Genomic DNA, 21,347 nt, shown 5'->3' with positions numbered 1-21,347 from the left:
GCTTTGTGTCACTGCATGGGGCAGTTTTTCATGTGTTGAAAAACTAATACTAAATATTTGAACCCAATAGCAGAGTGGTTTTCCTAAGAGGGTCTTCATATTTAAGATTTATCCTCTATAAATAGATCATCTTCAGTCATCATTAAATTATCTTTAATTGGTATGATTAGAACTGCCAAGGCATATTACTCTTTAGTAGAGGAGTAAATATTATGAGTGTGAATTAATATACAGGCTGCATCATCATAAAAATGCTAAGCACAAGCTGCAGTTTAGAAACTTTAAATAACTTGTTCGGAGAACTTAAGGAGAAAAGTCTGGAGTTTTTTGAGATGGCAAAGAGATAAGAAAACTGGAATTTAAGTATGTGAAACAGACCAAAATAAATCCATTTTTTTTGGTGAGTAGTATGCAAAGTTACTGCAAATGTCGAACACGTTTGCTGTATCATGGTGCATGTCTGGGCTTTTTCTTCCCCGAGGACGAGAAAGGAGCAAACAGCTCCAGACAAGGACTGTTCTAAGAAACTGCACTTTGATCCTTTATTCCAATTTCTCTGGTTTGCTGGGGTTTCAATATATCAAAGGTATTTCAAGAAATGTTATGTTGCACTTTTCTTCTGACCTGGCAGTATCAGAATATGGATGCTTTTGTCTTCACATCATAACACATCAGAAATAAGGCAAAATCGGGGATAAGTGGGGGAGGGCTGTTACTTGCCTGAGGCTACCCAGTCTCTCTAAGGTGGCTGCTTTTACAGTGCTCATCTGTGCTTCTTCCTCTCTGTTTCATGAGACAAAGTGTATGAAGTTTTAACTTTCACATAATGGAGCAAATCAGCATCAGAAAACAACAAGAGAGGGTTGAGGTAAAGAGAAAACAAAAAATAAAAGCGAGGGGGAAAGCATCAGGAAAAAGACTGAGCCGTAACAAGAAGCTGCACGCTAGCATGTGATCGCTGTGACCTGAGCAAGAGAAATACTCTGAGCTGCATCTCAGTAAAAATTTCCCCACTAGTGGGTGCAGTCGCTGCCCTCGATTTGTGATAAATGCAACTATTCAGTTCTGTTGAGGCGAAACAGCAGACTGTACCCGAAAATGGAAAGACATAACTGAGCCTTCTCCTTTTACACCTTCCCCTCCGCTCCTTCCACCCCAAACAGAAGCACGTAAAGATGAACAAAATAACATGCACAGATCAATCCGGCCATGAGAAGGAATCTTGGACTTAGTCTGGCAGGGAGTGGCTTGACAGGGGATCAAAGACATTGCCTTTGGTGATTGATGACTGTTCAGAGGAACAGAACTTTTTACATATTCTCGTTTATTCAAAGCAAACCACAGCCAACCAACAAAACTCTTTAACCAACAGCAAGGGTTTGTTTCAAAGAATTGTCACTCCAGAACCTACTTGTTTCTCCAGCTTGTATAACCAGCCAGACCTAATTCTTTTTCCTAATTGTTCCCTTCCTACCTGTGCACTGCTGAACAGCCCAAGGTGACAGATGTGGTCTGGCTGAGGTCTGGGTACTGAACTATTGCCTTTGTATTAACCAAAGGATGTAATCTGGAGTTTGAACTGGCTTTATGCTGACATTTTGTGCTTGTTACTTGGGTATAGACAATATCTGATCAGTTACTCCCATGTTTCTTTTTTGTTCGAAATTCATGATTTTAAAATTCACCACACCTTGAGGGAAGTGAGGTCCCTACAACTGTCAGTGTTGAACCCACGCCCATGTACCCACCAGGTGCTCAGTAGCTTGATGAGGGTTCAGGTCCTCGTGTGGACTCTGTGTGTTACCTCAAGCTGTGTGAATCCCCCAGCTATTTCTTTTCCAGTGCCATCTGTAACAGGCTCATGCATTTTCTCTACTTTGTTACCTCCTTTTCCCTGTTCCCCCTCCCAAATGTCCCTGCAAATACCGTGCCCTTTTTGCTTTGAAAACCTATTTTTCCATCTCAGCATAAAAAGTCAGCTCACTTCTGAAGTCCTGTTACACCAAAACACATGATACATCATCAAAAGGATCCATCTCCGTTAAAATCGTGATCTACTGTGCTTTGCAGAATTAGTCGGGGGTTCCTTATAAATATGGGTGTGGTTTCTTGCCCTGTACAGGTATTGTTTATCCCCTATTCCTTCCTTTATGATTAATAATAAGACAAAGACTTTAGTCAAGTGTAACCAGACCAGGAAGGAGCAGGGGGAAGCTCTGTGGCAGGTGGCAGCAAGTTACCGCCACAGGGGCACAAAGGCACTGCTGGCAGGGTTGGAATGGCAAGCAGAGCTGGCACGGGGCCGAGTGCCGTGGATTGTCCAAAGAGGCATCTGTGAAAGGCTCAGTATCCTGAATCCTGGCTGCCACGGTGCTCTGAACTTGGTGGCAGCTGGGAGTCTCTGCCTTGGGCAGCGATTGCTGCTGTCAACAATGTGATTGGCAGTGTCTCTCTCCTTTTGGTCTCAGCAGCCTCTAGTTCCTGCTGAGTTCGTAGCAGCACGTCCAGCATCTCACCTCAGAAATAAAGGTACAATCTGCTGTGCCACTTCTCACAGGTACCTGACCCTTTGCAGTGCTGACAGCATGAAAGAAAACAGAGATCCCTTAAATTAATCCCATATTCAGTAACCGTGCATGGCTAAAAATTAGTTATCTGTTCTGTACATCACTTCATCATCTCATACTGTGTCTGTAGTATCTCAAACAGTTGTTGGAATTTTAACTGCTATGTCTAAAGCCAGTGGCTATCTCAGAAAGCAGTGAGGACAGATATTAATCTTCTAAACAGGCTCTCCTTTGTAAAAGTGTGGTTTCAAAAAAGGACATTCAGAAATAAGTTGTTACATTCCACTTGGTACCATCAGATTTGTGCTTGTGTAAAACAAGCAAGCAGAATTTGCATGGTAGTTCTGGGTTGCTCTTCAGAAATCTCTGTATTTATTTAATTTCAAGCATGCCACTTTCATTTCTTAAACATTATTTCTATGAACACTGAATGCTCAATAAATACATCTTAGTTTTACTGGGGTATGAGTATGTAATTTAAGAGTGGAAAACAAAATAACGTTTCTACCACGTTAGCTAATGCAGCAGGAAAGACAGATTTGCAAGGACTCCTTTTACGGATATAAATTTTACCTCCATTTAGAGAGTTTGCATACTGACAGGTTGGTTAGACTAGCAAAAGCACTTACTGTGAAAGACACTTCTTAAACGGCAAATAAAAATATCTCATTTGATTTTTTTTTTATCCCAAGTATAATAGGGATTACAAAGAATCCTGGAACGTATTCTACAAGCACACAGAGAAAACTTTACAAAATTATGCACTGCAGAAAGATTATCACCTTCTCAAAAGCAAATGGAAGATGAAGGGAAGCAGAGTATCTTGTATAGACAAATTGGATATGTCAGTGTGAGTGTTTTAACTTCTCACAGAAAATGCCAAGTGATTTGTAATGATCACTTTCTTTTTATCACCTCCCTTTATCTTGTAGCACAGTGACAGTCTGGTACTGAGAAATAACAGAATGAACCACCCATACAGCCCATTTCTGTACCTTCTTTCTTCAGTATATATGTAGGGTTCCCAATACAAGTACTGATCCCAGTCCGACTTGAAAAAAAAAGAAGAGGGAAAACAGGGCTTAAGCAGCATGAATGTGGAGAAGTGCAAAAGACAATTGCAGCACTTTCATGCTGGTTTTGGAACTCCATGTAGCCTAAGCCTATTGAAATATATATTTGTGAGCGGGAGTGGAGGGGAAGGAGGATGCTCTGGAATGAGGCCTGGAGCTGGAATGCTGTCGTAAAGGCAGCAGTAGGAGGGAGAGCTGTAAGCTGGCTGCAATCCTCAAATTTAAAAAAAGGTCCGGAAACATTTTAATGCCAAATTATGTGACACCTTTCATTCCCGTTTTTTCTTTTGTCCTTAGTTTTCCATTTAATTGACTGAAACTTTTCCTATTTATGCCACCAACTGTGTAAGCTGGGCTGACTAAAGGCATTTTTATTTTTCTCCACTCTAGCCTCACAAACTGGTTATGCAACAGCTTACACCTTTAATAACACCAATAAAACTGCATCAGAACTTTAAAAAAAGCCCAGATTTCTTAGCATCAAGGCCTGAGAGAACTTGCTGCAGTGCTGGGATGTGACAGGAGGCAATTTATAAGGAATTAACTCTGACAGTCACTTTATACAGCTGATTTTCAAAGATCTAGGCACTAAAGATGTGTTAATGAGGGTACTGAGGCTTCATAATTAATTATATTACCATCTCTTTGTTACTCTCTACAACAGTAGTGCCTGGTTGACATTTCAATGGGAGTCTGGTGGTGTTCTTTGTGATTATTATCCAGGAGTACAGTTATACCTTAGCTCCCAGAGAGAAACGTTGCATGTAAATGGCGCTGTGAATTGCAAGGCCCTTTGGAGCTCAGTAAAAGCCCTTGAAGGAGACCCTGCTGAAAACTGAATGGATGTCAGTAACATTTCTCTAGTCTGGAGTCTCTCTTCAGATATGGACTCTCCTCCCCCTTCCTTTCCCTCCCCCCTTCCTTCCACTGAGCTGGTCCTTCTTACAAGGCTTAAGAACAGCAACATCCAGCCCTTGCTGAATGTTGAGTTCCAGACCCCTAAAGGAAGGAATACTGACCTGAACAAAGCAGTGAACAAAGTAATCTGAAAATAGGGAATATTTTCACAGACTTGAATTTTCAGTGCAATAAAACCAGAGCTGCCAGAAGGAGTCCCAGAAGTGGTGAGTCAGATAATAGACGTACAGCTGTGGTGGGAGGGAAATGGTCTCTACTTTGTTTTATACCACCCCACCCCCCCTTTACAAAGCCAGATGAAATTATTTTCCAGTCATACCACTGCAAAAACAAACATGGAGTCTAAAGGTTATTTCCTTTGTGTCTTTCTGAGAGACATTCGTTTTGACTCCAAAGGGGAAAGGAAGATGTTTTGTCAATGACCTCAAAGTCTCCTCTGAAAGTTTTTACAGTATCACCTGAGGTAGCAGAGCTGCTCTTTTGTTTACTGATATATTCCACTTGTTTGCGTTAACTTAAAAAAACTTACAAAAACAAATTGTTGTTTTTTCACACCAGTTGCAATTAGAACCTTGTCGTGGTTGGGCTCAGTTAAGGGCACAGTCTGACAAACACCCCTGCTAAGTGAAACTTGTGCAATCTATTCCTCACTCTTTCATTCCTGCCTTCATGGGTCTCTCTTTTTTGTAACATTGTTCCTGCATCTGTACCAGGGAACCAGATCTGAGTACTAGTCTGAGTTTAAAAAAAGGAGTTGTGGGGACTATTTCTAATTGAAATCAGATTCAGATTCAATTTAACATGGGGCTACACACACACACACACACACACAAAAAAAAAAATCACTGGCACAATGCAGGAACAGTGTAAAGGGGAAGAGGGGAGGAATGCGTGGTGGGGAATGCATAAGTAGGAACTTTTACCAAAAACTAGTTTGTCAAACTATGTCTTGAAAGACTTTACATTCTTCCAAGCCAGAGCCACTCTTTCCTGTGTGTAAAACCTCATACACAGGGATTACAGTTGCAGGACTCTCAGCGCTATTGTAATATCAAAAAATAATAACTGTTCCTACACACTGACACAATTAACCAAATTCCATTCACAGATCATTGTTAGCAACTCGTGCAGCATTTTATGTAGCTGAAGTTGGAGACCAGTTCTATTCCTGAGTTCCATCTCTGGCTCTAATGAGCAATAACTCTGAATAATTCTGGCATTCAGTTCACCTACCAGTAAAAGAATTACTTTCCTCACAGAGCTTTTTACATTTAACCAGATTTTTTTAATGAGCTTTGACATTCTCAGATGAAAAGAATAATGTGCACAATGTATTATTATAGCAAAAACTGTATATGACAGATTCCTACGTGTTTTCCTGTCTTTTGTCTCACCTTTCCTGTCACCATACTCCTACACGGAATTCAATACATACCGTAAATGTTTGAGTAATGCCAACTTCAAACTAATGAATTGTAATTAATGTACTCATTCTTTGCTGAGCAATGTCGTGTGTGTTTATTTTTATCTGATACTTTTTGGATAGAGACAGAGGTTACTCCCCCTGAGAGTTCAAATATCAATAGTGCTCTACATAACAAGGGAAGTTTTTAATGATTCCCACAAAAACCACTGCCAGCTGGTAACAAGACCACGGATGAAATACACAGTGTAAAATTTTTGCCTCTAGTGCTATTCCTAAGGGGCCAAATCTAGAAGTGATATTCAACTTTGCCTAGGATTCAGCAAGAGTTTTCCAGTTGAGGAGATGATAAATAAGAGTTTTAAGAATTGGCCAGAGTTAAAATCCTGGAAAGCAAACATTTATAAATTGACTCTGTAGAAATGTAGTCTCCCTTCTAATTTCCCTATGAGTGGAGAAGATGGAGAGGATCTTCTATATCTCCTTGCAGAAGCGCAAAGTATAGTTTTATCTAGTCCTCACCATGTCTGAAAAGCTTATGCCTCATGATCAGAAGTGTCTAAGGTTTCATTGACTTTTAATTTAATATTTTAAAGAGTATTTTGACTGCCTCTTTGCCTCTAGTATCTGGCAACAAGCACAGGTGTTATGTGACTATACATCTCTTCATGGATTAGAAGCAGGTGCTCTGGTAAGTTAAAGATGTTGGTGTATAAAAAAATAAAAGGTTTAGCAGCTATGTCTAACAGAAATTTAATAAACAATAAAAGTAAAAACTAATACAAATAGGATTACTGGATTTATTCAATGACATATTGTCAGTCACTGCCTGTTGTCTGTGTTACTGAATTGCTGTCCTGCTTCAAGGCAATTATCAGCCCCGAAATATTTTCATCCAAAGGTTTCAACTGCAACAACTGTGAGGACATGTGGAAGATTCTTCTGTCATTATCTCACCTTTCAGTACTAACATGAGTTCTTGACTGGGAAGCTCTGTGACTAGTGGAGATGAATAAACACTTGGAGCTGGTATTTGACTGGTTAATGTATGTGCTAAATTGTATGTGTAGTGCCTGGGAAGCTCAGCAGTTCCTGGGGGCTGTCAGACTGATCACACACAGCAAACCAGCCCCGTGTCTCTGCCTGTTACTCCCAGCAAGCCCTGATGTGCCAGTCAGGCTTTGCTATCAAGTACAAGCTTGTGTGTTCTTAAAATGTGCCTTCAACTCACTGGTGTACTCAGTAACTTGAAAGCTTTCATATACTCTAAAAATTTGTCTTGCACTCCAAGGGGGAATCTTTGTTCTTAATACAGAGCCCAAACCTGCAAGTTCTCTGTGTAAAACCAGGCTCCCAGCATAGATGTACAATTGTTAAGCAGCTGGTTGCATTTCAGCAATGGTAAAATGATCCTTGTTTTGTATTTCTCTACAATAATTTCTGATTCTTTGGGATGGAAGGCTGTGAAACCATGAGTTGCTATTAATTACATTAACTTGCATGATTGTATATATGCCCATTTTTGCCTTGCAGAAATACTTAGGGCAAGATGTGCTCTTCTTTTTTCACACATCATTGTATTGGAGAGGATTTAGCACATTTTCTGATTTCATTTGCCAAATTGGGGGTTTGAATTTAAAATTTACAGCTGACTTGACATTCCAGAAAGTAAGTATGATTACCAGTTATGTCTCTGTCTTGTAGTAATGTATCTAACCAAGGAACGAAATACTGGAGATCTGAACTTTAACTTCAAGGACCAAATATGAGATTTCCTTTACAAAGACGTTTAGTCAATTTAAAACAAGTCTGTTTAGTCAATTCTTGAGGAAAATGTACAGTTATAACTGGACATTTAAACCCTCAACAGTTATTCAAGGACTAAAACTCCCTTAGAGGTTAGTTACAGGTCATGAAAACATTAGAAAGATGTGAAGGGAGGTAACCGAATATTTATCAATAAACCCTCTAAGTTTTTGGGGGTTCTTTTGTTACTGTCTCAGGGATATTAAAATCATTCTTTTAATGTATGTATCTATATTATTTTAAATATGTATATATAATCAATATGTCCTTTTTTTGTTGATAATAGCTAGTTTTAGGGTAGTAAAAACAGATTGTGGAAATGTGTTTTTAACAGTACAGAAGTTAAAATTAATGATTACTTGGTTTTAGATATATCAGTGTATCACTATGATCACGTACTTCAGGAATACCTGGTAATTTATAGACTAAACAAGGGGTTCTAGTAGGGAACTGACAGGTGCTACTTGTTCCTGCTTGGAACTGGCTTTCAAACTTGCTATCTATATTTCAAATTATAGACCTTCAAAGACTAATCTAGAGAAAGACAATGTAGTAAATTACAGGTGAAAAAAGAGGAAAAAACCCCAAGCAGATACAACTGCATAGTCAAGAGACCCAAACGAAACAGAAGGAAGAAAACCAAACTACACACGAGTTTACCTTGTCAGAATTGGACGATATCCATATTAATCAATCTTGGGAGATGCAAACAGAATATGAGAAGAATTATCTTGCTGTGATGGGCTTCAGGAAGGCCGTGAGGCATTCCGCCCCCCCACCTTGGGAAGGATTTAATAATCTTGCATTTATAAAGTTGTGATGCTTTGCTTACCTTTTATGCCCAGCAGTTACAATTGCTGTATGTGAAACCAGAGAAGTAAGGGATGGATGGCAGCTCCTCTCTGCTGCTGTTTGTACAGGGAAGCCCAGTACAAACCCTGCATATGCGGCAGCCATTGTGGGTGGCAGTGGAAGCGAGGACATAGCTGATGGGAGGTGACAGCTGGGAATACAAAAGAAAAAACAATTGGGATTTGGAAGCAACAGGTGGGAGCAGTATTCGGAAAAGTATAGTCAAGACTTCTGAGGAGGCAGGAACTAATCCAGGCCTCATGGAGTAGGTCCAGTAGAAGGGCAACTTGAAGAGGCAAAACAGGAAACGAGCAGGAAGAATATGCTTATGTGGTATGACTGGGAAGCAAATACAGGCAGCAAATTCCTACTTCATCAAAGCTGTACTTGTTTCTTAGCCTGATCTGTATCCTAACACTCATCTGTGAATGATATGCTGCTGCTTGTGATAGAAAAGAGTGAGTGACTCGGTTATTCCTTTAAGAGCAAACGCGGGTGAGCTGTAGCTGTGGAGCTGCACTGAGCTCTTCCACGACAGGTGGACAGGAAAGGGACAAAAAGGGTTATTTAAAGTCTGCCTGCTCTCGGTGCAGTGGCAGGTGTGCTGGCAGGCAGCTCTGTGACCTTCTGGAGTCGAGCTCCCTAGTAGCCAAGCTGGATGTGACTGACAGGGCTCTGTGCCCTCAACACAGAATGTCCCAAGTTATTTATATGGGTTTGTTTAGCCTCGAGGAGGCTCAGGGGGCACCTCATTGCTCTCCACAACCACCTGAAAGGAGGTTGCAGTGAGGTGGGGGCCGGTCTCTTCTGCCTTGCCTGCTGTGAGGGGACAAGAGGAAATGGCCTTAAGCTCAGACGGGAGATTCTGATATTTGAAATAGATTTTCCCCTGCTAGGGTGGCCATGCATTGGAATAGGAGGAATCACCATCCCTGGAGGTGTTCAAGAGGTGTCTGGATCTGGCACTGGGTGATGCGCTTTAATGGTTTGGGGGTTACAGTGGCAGTACCAGGTGGACATTGGACGTGATGTTCTTAAAAGTCTCTTCCAACCTTGATGATTCCATGATTGCTTTGTGCCACGTCCCAGGTAAGGTAGGCAGTGCAGGGAGACGTGGATGCCACATCCCCAGAGCACGGCAGGCTGGAAACGCGACCTCACCCCCAGCACGGGAAGCGCTGAGGCTAGTCCCGGAGGAACGCCTCAGGCAGCGGGACCGCAGCCTTCTGAGGACCGTTTGGGGATGGATGGTCCCGAAATCCATTCCTGCCCCTCGATCTCCCCTGGTCAGGGGAGGGGATGGGCCCTGTCGCCGCCCGCATCGAGGGATCGGTGCCTCCATGGGCCGTGAGGGGATGGGGCGGATGATGGGGGGGGACTCAGGGAGCCTCGCGCCGGCCGCCATAGCCAGAGCGCGCGGGCACCTGCACGGTGCGCATGCGCGGCCCCCTGCTCCAACGCACACAAACACACACACACCCCGCGCGCGCCCCCGCCGTCCCGCGCGCGCCGTCCTCTGTGTCTCCGCGCCGCGGCCACGCCCCCCTGGCGCTCTCTGACCAATGAGCGCCCGGCTTGGGGCGGTCGTGGGGCGCGGCCTCTCTGCGGCTGCGCACGCGGGGTCTCCCCGGCGTGTGAGTGTGTGCGGAGCGCAGTGCGCCTGCGCATCGCACGGCCCGCGGCACAGCGCGCCCGGGGCGGGGGGCTCGGTGCGCACGCGCGATGGGGCCGCCGTGGCCCGGCCGGGGGGGGGGGGCCGCGCATGCGCGCCGCGTGCCCGCCCCTCGCCAGCAGCAGAGGAGGAGGCGGCGGTGGCGGCTCTGGGTGAGAGAGCGTGAGGGGAGTGAGAGGTGCCGCTGCCGCCCCGTATCCGGCAGGACCGCGCGGAGGAGGCGGGAGCGCCCCGGCGGCGGAGGGACCTGAGTGACGGCGGCAGCAGCAGCAGCAGGAGGAGTCAGTGCCCGGCCCCCCCCCCCCGCGCAGCCCCGTTGCAGCCCCCCCTCCCTCCCGCCCTCCGCGCTCCGCAGCCACCAACATGTCGGCGCCGGCGGCCAAAGTCAGTAAGAAGGAGCTGAACTCCAACCACGATGGGGCCGACGAGACCTCAGGTGAGGCCGCGCCGGGGGCGGGACGGGAATGGCGGCAGCCGGCGCGGCCTCCGCCTCGCGCCGACCGCCATTTTCCCCCGCCGCACGGGCCGCGGCCGCGCCGGGGGCGGGCGGAGCGCGGGCCCGGCCGGGCGGATGTGCAGGCCCGGCGGCGGCGGGAGGAGGCCATGTTAGCGCCCTTTTGTCTGCGCTGCCGGCCCGGCTTCCCTCCCCGCGGGGCCGGGCGGGGGGCGCTGCGGCTCGGCGGAGCAGCGGGACCCCCCCGCCGCCCCTCCCGGAGCAGCATCCGCGGAGCCTCATTGTGCTCCGCCGCCGCCGCCATGATGCGCCGCCGCCTCCCGCGCCGGCCGCGGCCGCGTGGTGCTGCCGGGCCGCGCGGGGATGGAGCGGCGGAGACACGCGGTGCTAGGGCCGCCCGCGCCGGCCCCACGTGTGATCTCGGCTTTTAAAGGTCGGAGTTGGCCCCGGCCGCAGCGCCTTCCCCACGTGCGTCCCCCGCGCCCGCGAGAGGAGAGGAGAGGTAGAGCTGTCTCCCAGCGCGGGACGGACCGTGCGGAACGCGCACCGGGCGCTGCTCCGCTCCAGCCGCTTCCCGCTACCGCTCATTCATCTCCCGCGTGGTGGGTAAACAGCGCTCCGTAACCCAGGCCTCGGCCAAACTTGGTCCGGGGAAGTGCCCATTAGAAAATATCTTCCAAACGGCGGCTTTCGCGTCTCGTTCATCTGTAATCGTCCCTTCGAACGGTCTTTTCGGTTTTTGGAAGGTGGCATGTGCCCAGATAGGCTATTTTTATTGATGTTCCAGTGCTCTGGAAATTACTTTACGTTCCTTCAAATGTGTTGGTCGTAGCAAGTGTGGCTTCCAGCTTTTTAATTAAATTGTTACTGACTTACGATTTAAGTTGGCTTATAAAACTGTGTAGCGGGATGTGAGCTGTGGTTTCTAGGGGTGAACTCACTTTAAGGGCTGTTTTGTCGAACTTTGGTGCACTTCAACTGCAGCACACCCTGTAAAGCTGGAGCTTTGAGGCCTTGTAAGTCTTGTGACATTTAATAGAAATACCTGAGAACTTCTACAGTAGATCAGTAGCTTTAAAGAGAAGCTCCAGGTGATTTGTCGGGCTTGTGAATGAAGGGATATTGATGCGTTCTCATTTGTTTTTCAGAAAAAGAGCAACAGGAAGCAATTGAACACATTGATGAAGTACAGAATGAAATAGACAGGTAAACACTATCTAACTTTTAAAATATTTTAGCAGAAATTGAAATGTAACTGACAAAAGTGAAAGTGTTTAGTAAAGTGAGCACGCAGTAGTACTTACTGTCTTTGAACTCCACCAAGATATACCTGTGTTCTGACTTGATTAGAGGCATTAAAATAACAAAGAAGTGTCCTGGTTTCTTGCTTAATTGTGTATAATTAAAGAGGTAGAACTTGAGTTAAAAATTTTTAATTAATTGTGGTATTTTTGATAATAGAAATGTATTTCCCACTGGCTTCTCAAGTTAATGTGTAAGCTATTTGGCTAAAGTATTTCCCTGTTAGCAAGTAGAACCAAACACTTGGCTGAAAAGTCAGCTTTTATTATACACTTTTATTATAATATTCATGTGCTTGTGGAATAATACACAGAAAATGTTTCTGAGATGTTAATTTTGTATGCCAAAGCTCTTGGGGCTGTGGGTTCTGTGTCAGTCCCTGCCTGCATGTTCTTTCCATGCCCACTGTCCTACAAGGACTGCAGGTGACGGTTGGGGCTGTGACCGTGTGACGCTGTTGTAGTATCAGAGCTTTGCCTTTTTACAACAACAATTCAATTTTAAGGCTTCAGATTTTACTTGTACAGGGTGCAGAATTGCTTTGCTGTAGCTTTGTTGCCTGCCCAGAAGTTAGAGGGAGCAGGTGGTAGGGCTGTGTTACCCATCTGCAGGTCTTATGCAGACAGAATGTTCAAGAGGTTAAACACTGCTTTGCTTTGCATAAATAAAGGTCCATCCCTGAAAAATGTTCAAGGTGTTTAGAAGGTTCCATTCAGACCAGTGAGATTGCTTCTGGCAGAGTGTTTTCTTATAAGTTGTTACAGTGTTGAGCTTCTGGGGTTTTTGGGATACGTCATCTGCAGAATATGGCAGACTGGTCTTATCAAACCCTTTCAGCTTTTAGTGAACTGCTCTGATGTGTCCTTAGATCCCAGTTCTCTCCCTGTGGTTAACATGGCTCTTTCTATTACAGACTGAATGAACAAGCCAGTGAGGAAATTTTGAAAGTAGAACAGAAATACAACAAACTCCGCCAACCATTCTTCCAGAAGAGGTCAGAATTGATCGCCAAAATCCCGAATTTCTGGGTAACAACATTTGTCAACCACCCACAAGGTACATTCTTAAGAGCCCTCTTCTCTTCCCCTGTAAATTCAGTGTTTGCTTGCTTGTTGTGTGAGTGTCTTGAAGCTCTGAGGGTCTTGTAGAGCTGTTACTAAGCATACAAAACACTTCCTTTCTGTCCTAGGTTGCATTTTTAAAGCTTTTTCTGTCTTGCACTTGTTGACCAAAGGAACATCTTGTTTACTAAAATACTTTAATCCTAAAATATCTTTCTGCATTTTAAATTGCAAGTTTCCCACTTTATTCAATTCACTGGGAACTTTAAGTGAAAAGAAACCAACAAAAAATTATTCTAGTTTGTTTTGAAGTGAGCTCCTTGGGACTCTTGACAAAAAGCTTTCTACAAAAATTTGTAGACTGCTTAGACTGGGCAAACCACATGCATGAAAATCTGTTTCAGAGGGAAGAGTGGGTATATGTGGGTAGGCTGTTGGCTGGTAAATTGAAAAGAAAGAGCTGTGAGAAGTTGGCTTGGACAGATGTGTTGCTTTTTAGATCTTCCTGGCTATCAGTTTCCAGTGTTTTGCCTGCCTGACGCATGTTTCATGGCTTTGTTAATGTGGGATTCCTCCTTCTCTCTCAGTATCTGCACTGCTGGGAGAAGAGGATGAGGAAGCACTGCATTACTTGACCAGAGTTGAGGTGACAGAATTTGAAGACATCAAATCAGGTTACAGAATAGATTTTGTAAGTACTTTCAATGATTCCTTCACTTGTGATTTTAATGTCATTTTTTTAATGTAATTGCATGTTGGGTTGTAGTTTATTACTTAAATCTTTGCAGTTACCCGTTTAGTGCCAGGTTTGACTTGATACGTGTGTTTCCATTCTGTGGGTTCTAACTCTTGCTTTCCACTCTGCAGTATTTTGATGAGAATCCCTACTTTGAAAATAAAGTTCTCTCCAAAGAGTTTCACCTCAATGAAAGTGGAGACCCATCTTCAAAATCAACTGAGATCAAATGGAAATCTGGAAAGGTCTGTATTGCATCTGGGAGAGCATAAGTGTGACCAAGTGAAAATATTACCAATTGCATTAGCTTGTCTCTTCCTTGGCCAGGATCTAGACTGTGTGTGTTGTTTATGTAAAATAACTGTTAAATGAGGAATTCCAAGGACAACAGGTTTTGGGGGATCAGATAGCAGTGCGTGATCTTGTTTTACTTTTTCCTCTATTTCCTCAACTTCATTTCCAGGTGCCACATCTTTTGTAGAATTTGCAGCCACAATAACGTGGGCATACCTGTCACCCAGGCAGTGTTCAAGCATCATTAATTTACTGCTGTTCATTTCTGTAAAAGTACTACGGTGTTATCCTGAAGATTTTGAACTGAGTATTTAAAAGTAGAGCTGAGGGTTGCAGTTACATTGCTGTTTGTTTTATCACTCTCAGACCAAGGAGAAAATGTAATGTTTTACATATGGAGTACTAGAACTTTTCTACGAGAAATTACATTCCTGTACAGACCAGTTGAGTGAACTTTACTGTACACCACTAAATCAGTGTGGATTCTGCTACTGTTCTTCCTTAAACAGTCTAAACCTATAAATGTTGTCATTCTGTCAGGAGAAAAAACCACCAGAAGTGTGGTGTAACCATATGGCCAAAGAAATAATTTATTTAATTTCAGACCTAAAAAAAGATTGTTGCAAACTTATTACACTTCTGGGGTAAGGTGATAGATAAAGACCTTACATGTGTTCTTGTGACCATGTGTTTTAGCAGTTTGTGTGGGGTTTTTTTCCACTTAACTACAGTGAGTGGCCTGAAGACTTCAAAGTGGGAAATCTTAGGCAAAAAGGCCTAGGCAGGTCTCAAATGAGTACAGAGCTTAGAGGTGTGGAGACTTTCTTAAATTGGGTGTTATGTAGTAGTTACTGCAATTACAGCTACTTTGTGTGGCATTTAGGCCTTGTGAGTTCAGTGTGTCATTAAACACTTGTCACACTTGTGTTTCCCTGAGACAGGGAAACATAAATCAGATGTGAGATTCTGTGAATTTTCAGTGTTCCAGTGGAGGCCATTCTTTCCAGTTGAAAGAAACAAGTGGGTTTACTGTTCTCTCATGTTGATGAGAAATGCAGTATCTTCTGTCAGTTGTTTGGGTTTGAGATTTTTTTTACAAACTTACCCTCAAAGAGGGAGGGGAAAGTGACTTCTTAGGGTTGTTTAGGCAAGTACATTTTTAAATGGTGCTTTCAGGAAAAGAAAAATGCCATAGAAAGATGACTTTAGGGAACTTCTTAACTTTCTTTTCAGGACCTGACAAAACGTTCAAGCCAGACACAGAACAAGGCCAGTAGGAAGAGGCAGCATGAAGAGCCGGAAAGCTTCTTCACCTGGTTCACTGACCACTCTGATGCAGGGGCTGACGAACTAGGAGAAGTCATCAAGGATGACATCTGGCCCAATCCCCTACAGTACTACTTGGTAGGTACAGCCCTGAGCAGGGCATCTGCACCCACAACAGCACTGTGAAAATAAGAGTGAATTTGATCACTGTAGTTGATGTTGCAAATGTGTCTTTAAGGTTCCTGATATGGATGATGAAGAAGGGGAGGGAGAGGAGGATGATGATGATGATGAAGAGGAGGAAGGATTAGAGGATATTGATGAAGAAGGAGATGAAGATGAGGGGGAGGAAGATGAAGATGATGATGAGGGAGAGGAAGGAGAGGTGAGTAATGTTGCCCTTCATGCCATTCATCTGGTGTCTGAGAGGGATCTTATAAGAATACCAAGCCATTGTGACAAAGGTGAACCGGTTCTTTTCTGCACCCCAAGGTGTTTGGAGGGGAGAAGGAGAACTGTCACTACATTAACTTGAGTGGTTTCAGAGTAGTAATAAGTATGTTTGTGTATATGAGAGACAGTGGAAGTACATAGTTTCAGAAAATTTGTAGGGGAAGTGCTCTAGAAGAACTAGGATGTTAATGTGACAAAATTCTTACTTAATTACTGAGGATTCTAGCAATGCTTTACATATAAATGGCTTTTGTTGATGCATCCAGTCATCCTTCCCACTTGTTGGTTTATTTCTGCTTATGGCCAGCCTAGCTAAGACTTTCTGTTGGGTTCAGGAATTAGAAATTTGCTTTAGTAGTAAGTGGGATTCCAGGGTCAGCATCCAGGCTGATGGGAACTTAGTTTATAATGTCTTTGTTTCTCACAACTGGGCGTGGTGTGTCTGACTTACAGCAGCACAAACTACTTGGAGTGAGAGGAGGGCTGTTCTGGGCTCTATTTTGTAACCTAGAATTTGGCATGTGAAAGTTGAAGCATTTTGTTCTTCAGAGTTAAAAATGAGGGGAAAAAAGATGACCCCTTCACTTTCCACATGTTAAACTCATGTCAGTACTTGTAGTGATTCTAAGTCATGGTTTCTCAAACCTCTGATGTGTTTTCCTTGGGACACCCAGGTAGTGAGTGATTTCTGTGTGGTTAGCTGGGCACTCAGGGCAAGTGTTACTATCATTTAGTGAAGAGGGGAAGAGATGATCATATAGCACCATGAGTAACACTGTAAAAAGGTCTGGTCACTGCATTTGCTATCTGAAGTTTAGTGATTAGAAATATTTAATTGTTGCTTATCTTTCAACAGGAGGATGAAGGAGAAGATGACTAATTGAACACTGATGGATTCCAAACCCCCTTTTTACCTTTTTAATTTTTCTCCAGTCCCTGGGAGCAAGTTGCTGTCTTTTTTTTCTTGTGCTCAGTCGCCTTGTTCTCTTGAGGTCTCTTTTTCTCTCTTCTACACCCTGAATTCACAATTTATTTTGGGCAAATACCTTGAGCAGAATACAGTGGAAAAGAATCTACCAGTTTCTGTTTCAAGTTCATTTTTATCCCTTTCTGTCTCAAAACAAAAACTGTTTATGAATTCAACACACCATGTTCTGTGGGAAAAAAGAAAACCTTCTGCTCCCTTCACTCTGCTGGAAGCTGAAGAGTGCTAGGCCCCTGTGTAGTAGTGCATAGAATCTAGCTTTTTTCCTTCTTTCTCTGTATATTGGGCTCAGAGATTACACTGTGTCTCTATGTGAATATGGACAGTTAGCATTTACCAACATGTATCTGTCTACTTTCTCTTGTTTAAAAAAAAAGAAAAAACTAAAAAAAAAAATAAAAATAAAAAAGGGGTTATAGAAGGTCAGCCGGGGTGGGTTTCAGATGTTTGGGTGGGTTAAGTGGGCATTTTGACAACATGGCTTCTTCTCCTTTGGCATGTTTAATTGTGATGTTTAACAAACATCCTTGCAGTTTAAGATGACACTTTTAAAATAAAATCTTCTCCTAATGATGACTTTGAGCCCTGCCACTTGATGGAGAATCAGCAGAACCTGTAGGATCTTATTTGGAATTGACATTCTCTATTGTAATTTTGTTCTTGTTTATTTTTAAATTCTTTTTTTCTTTTTTTTCTTTTTTTTTTTTTTGTTTTGGTTTTTTTTGGTTTTTTTTTTGGTTTTTTTTGTTTCACTGGAAAGGAAAGAAAGATGCTCAGTTTTAAACGTTAAAGTGTACAAGTTGCTTTGTTACAATAAAACTAAATGTGTACACAAAGGGGCTGGTTGGTCTTCACTGAAAGAAACAGTTTTTATATCCTATTTAGAACTTGCTGGTAGCTTCTTGGCATTTTTGGGGGCATTTGGTCAGTATTTCGATAGTGCAATGCAGCCTTGTGGTTGCGTGGACTGAACCAGTTCATGTAGTTTCTGCTGTTTCAGTACCTGTAAACTTTCCTTTGGCAGTTCTTACTGCACGCTGACTTTTGAGTTCGCTGTAGGGCCGTGTGCTGTGTGTGAAGACACAGGTGTATATTCATGTTTTGCAAAAAGGAAAGTCACTTGATTTGTAGAATCCTTAGTAATTTGCAGTACTGTATCTCCATTATATCATTTTGCATGAAAATACCATGCAAGCTCAGAATAAAAAGACCAAGGGGTTGTCTTGAAATATTTGGGTGATTTTGTAAGTCTTTCCAGTTGAACACAAATCTTAATTGCGAGCTAATTTGGGGGCTATTTCAAAGAGCAAGATTCTTAGTAAAGTTCATGTATAAAAAGTTGCTACTTCACTGCTTTTTTTCCTTGGTAGCAGCATGTATATGTGCTTTAGATACACTGTACTCTCATTTTAAGAGACTGCATTTGAGAAACTTGTAACAATTTCACATAAGAGGTTGTTGGAACTGGTATTCCACAAAATGTAATGGAAGTTGTTTTAACATGCTTTGCTTTTGAAATATTTAAAAAAAAAAATGTTGTATCAGCTCATCTGAAATTCAAACAGCTCTTTGGATGTGTAGAAAAGACTGTCTTCTGGGAAGACTTTGTTATCTGATTCCTTTTCCTCACAGAATTTGCTGTAGTCAAATTCAGCTTTTTTTGATGCTTAAGAATGCACTTGGCAGAACAAGATCAATGTCTGGTTGAGACGTGCACAAATAACATGTGTGAGGGAAAACATTCTGTAAGTGTGTGGTCCAACTTGGATTCAATCCAGTTATCAGAGACAATGCAACGTCCAGTCTCATGTAATCAATGCAAAAATAAGACAACCATGTACTTTATTCCATCTCAACAAAAGCTTCTGCCCTCATCCTGCTTTGCAGAGCCAAGTACAACGTTGATCAGTAATGGTTTCTTACCATCCATCTAGAGAGAGAAGGAACAAAACCTGTGAAGTCCTATAAATTTTAGTGTCTTTTTAATTTGATTCCTTTTTGTTGTAAGATTGAAAATAGCTTCCTGTTGTGGTAGAGGGTCGATGTGCTGTTACTTGCCATGATGCCTCATTACTTAATTTTTATGTAGTCCTAATTGTAGTTCCGCAAGGAAAATAATCTTTTGCTAGTCTTGAATGCTTTAGGAAAAATATTGTGCCATTTTTGTTCCATCCCTGTTGGTTACTAGCAGAAAACCTATAGAAACTGTTTTGAAAGTAATCAAAGGTTCAGGCTCTGTAAAGTCAAATACCAGGAACAAGAAATGAGAAGTCTGGATAATTAAATGCTACTTAAGAGATTTTTCTTGCGCATTCTTTAGGATTTTACAGGGTGCCAAAATACTTGCTACTGTACTGATAATACTGAATTTGCTGTGAAACTTGAGGGTTTACTCCTGGCAATGGCTAAAGAGTAAACTGACATGGTAAAAGAATAAACCATATTAGTTAAGTGGGTTTTTTTTTTTTTTCCTAGCATGGAAATGATTAGGGATTAACACATTTCTCTGCAGTGCTGAAGAAGTACTACAGCTGGCCATCGTATGCTCTGACCACTTAATGTCTAATTTGGCTGAATACATGTAATGGGTGTCCATTTTTTACTGTTTATTTTATATGTGTATAAAGAGCTTTTAAAGAGACATCCACCTTGGATAATAATGGGAGGTTCATTCTTATTAAATATCTGTCTATCATTAATTCCTCACTGCTTGAGCTCTTCACATCCAGTTAATCCTGCCATGTGAAATTTTTCACAGGTGGAAGCTGACTTCAGGTTTTTTAGCCTGAATTTCCAGGGTTAGAACATAGAGTTGGCAGCAATTTAATAAAGGTGAAGCTGCTGTGCTGGGGCTATATGACCTAACTATCTCAAAGGTTATATTTAAGTTTAAAGTTTAATTGCTATAAAATGGAATCTTTTGTCTGTAATTTCTAGTGCCAAAGGAAACAAATACATCCATGTGTGTAAATACAGTTAGAAAGGTTTGGGGTTTTTAAAGAGATTATCTGTGTACTTATTCATACTTGTCAACATAGTTTCTGTCCCTGTAAACAAGCATTATCTGAATCGATTTCTCAGTCATTTATGACATTCATTTGAATCTGTAAGCTCTTTGTACCACACTAAAACCAGGTGCATAAGGATAGTACTTTGTTTATTGGATACTGTTCCTGAATTTTGAAGCCATGTTGATTTTGGTTTGTTTTTTTTTGTTTTGTTTTTTGGTTTTTGGTTTTTTTTTTTAAGAGAATGAAATCAATGAAATAATTTCTCTGCTGTACCTTCAAGCTATCCTTCTGTTTGAAGGAATTAAAGTACATTTAACTGTTACTTGATGTTACCATTTCTAAGAGTCTTTTTCAAAATAATCAGTTTTTTAGTCCCAAACTCGGCATCATCTTTCATGGGTGAGGTGGACAGTGTCTGCCTCTCCTTTATGGAGAAGAGTGAGGGGATGTCACGAGTGACTGGTACACGACACTTGCTTCCTCCGGGAAACAAGATATATGCTTAATGTCCTCCCTCTCCTGGATTAAAAATTGAAACTTTTAAGACTTTTTCTTGGTCATCACCTTCTCCGCGTGAATGTGCTCCAGGGGAGTGTCCTTTCTCGGGTATGGTGGAGGACAGGGGTTGCCAGATTAAGTCCCCGCCTCACTCCGGGAATCCCCAAAGAGTCCGCGCAGCTCCCGGGCCGGTGCCACTGCCCCTTGCCGGCTCCTGGGCAGGACCTGCGCTCGGCAGCAGGGGAGGATGGTGCCTTGCGGGACCCTGGAGGGGCTGGAGAGGCACGTCGTGGTCCCAGTTGTGACACTTATCTTCCCGTGGGACAGGGGGTTGCCGAATGGGCAGGAACTGCTGATCCCACGTACCGGCCCCCTCTCTTCGCAGGATTTGCGGGACACAGCTGAACCACGCCCGGGGAATGGGCTGGGATGCTGGGTAGCCCGGGACACGTCCTCTGGTATCACCCGGGAGCTGAGAGCCAGCCCTTTCCCTCCAGGCTGGGGAACTCCAGCTCCCCAGCATCCCTGAACTGCGCCCTGCCCTCCCTCTGCCTCCCCTGAAGGGTCTGAGACCTGAGGGAATTAAGGGGAAGCCGCTGTATGAACCCCGAGTGCGTGGTGGGCAAAGGACCCCTGGAGCCACCGTCCCAGCCAGAGCTGCCCAAGCACCTCCCGAATGACGGAGCCAAACACAGCCCGGATCCCGCCTGCTGGGCCGGATCTGCTGAAGGTGTGGAAATGTCCCTGCTCCTCTGGAACTCAGTCTGCACTTACTAGTTTGATTTTCCCCTTTCCAGTATTTCCACTGAATGAACAGTCAAATTAAAATAATTGCTTAAACACTAAACAGGCCCTGGACCATGTTCTAAATAGCATCAGGTTTCCTGAAGGGTTTTTATTAATCAAATGCAGTTGCTTTATTAACAACAGGGGCATATTCAAAGGTTTTGTATTTGTTTAAGGCTTTATTAATTCA

The 21,347-nt window shown here is 43.1% G+C and overlaps 1 protein-coding gene and 1 long non-coding RNA gene across 2 annotated transcripts; one reads left to right on the top strand and one right to left on the bottom strand.

Moving 5' to 3' along the window:
* Window positions 1-1,227: 1,227 nt before the first annotated feature.
* On the bottom strand, window positions 1,228-8,782 carry LOC120410919. Its single transcript, XR_005603269.1, has 3 exons — window positions 8,620-8,782; window positions 3,563-3,618; window positions 1,228-2,577 (listed from the first exon to the last, which is right to left on the bottom strand). It is a non-coding gene; the product is annotated as an uncharacterized LOC120410919 (long non-coding RNA).
* Window positions 8,783-10,397: 1,615 nt separating this feature from the next.
* On the top strand, window positions 10,398-20,195 carry SET (SET nuclear proto-oncogene). Its single transcript, XM_039561790.1, has 8 exons — window positions 10,398-10,747; window positions 11,914-11,971; window positions 12,981-13,123; window positions 13,716-13,819; window positions 13,996-14,109; window positions 15,392-15,562; window positions 15,663-15,809; window positions 16,734-20,195. Exons 1-8 carry the CDS (start codon window positions 10,675-10,677, stop codon window positions 16,755-16,757), a joined length of 834 nt encoding a protein of 277 aa, XP_039417724.1. The 5' UTR covers window positions 10,398-10,674; the 3' UTR covers window positions 16,758-20,195.
* Window positions 20,196-21,347: the final 1,152 nt, after the last annotated feature.

Source organism: Corvus cornix, chromosome 17 (assembly GCF_000738735.6).
Source record: "Corvus cornix cornix isolate S_Up_H32 chromosome 17, ASM73873v5, whole genome shotgun sequence".
In the NCBI taxonomy this organism is placed as follows: domain Eukaryota; kingdom Metazoa; phylum Chordata; class Aves; order Passeriformes; family Corvidae; genus Corvus; species Corvus cornix.
Note: the sequence above shows the minus strand (reverse complement) of the source record. Positions and strands in the feature narration are given on the sequence as shown.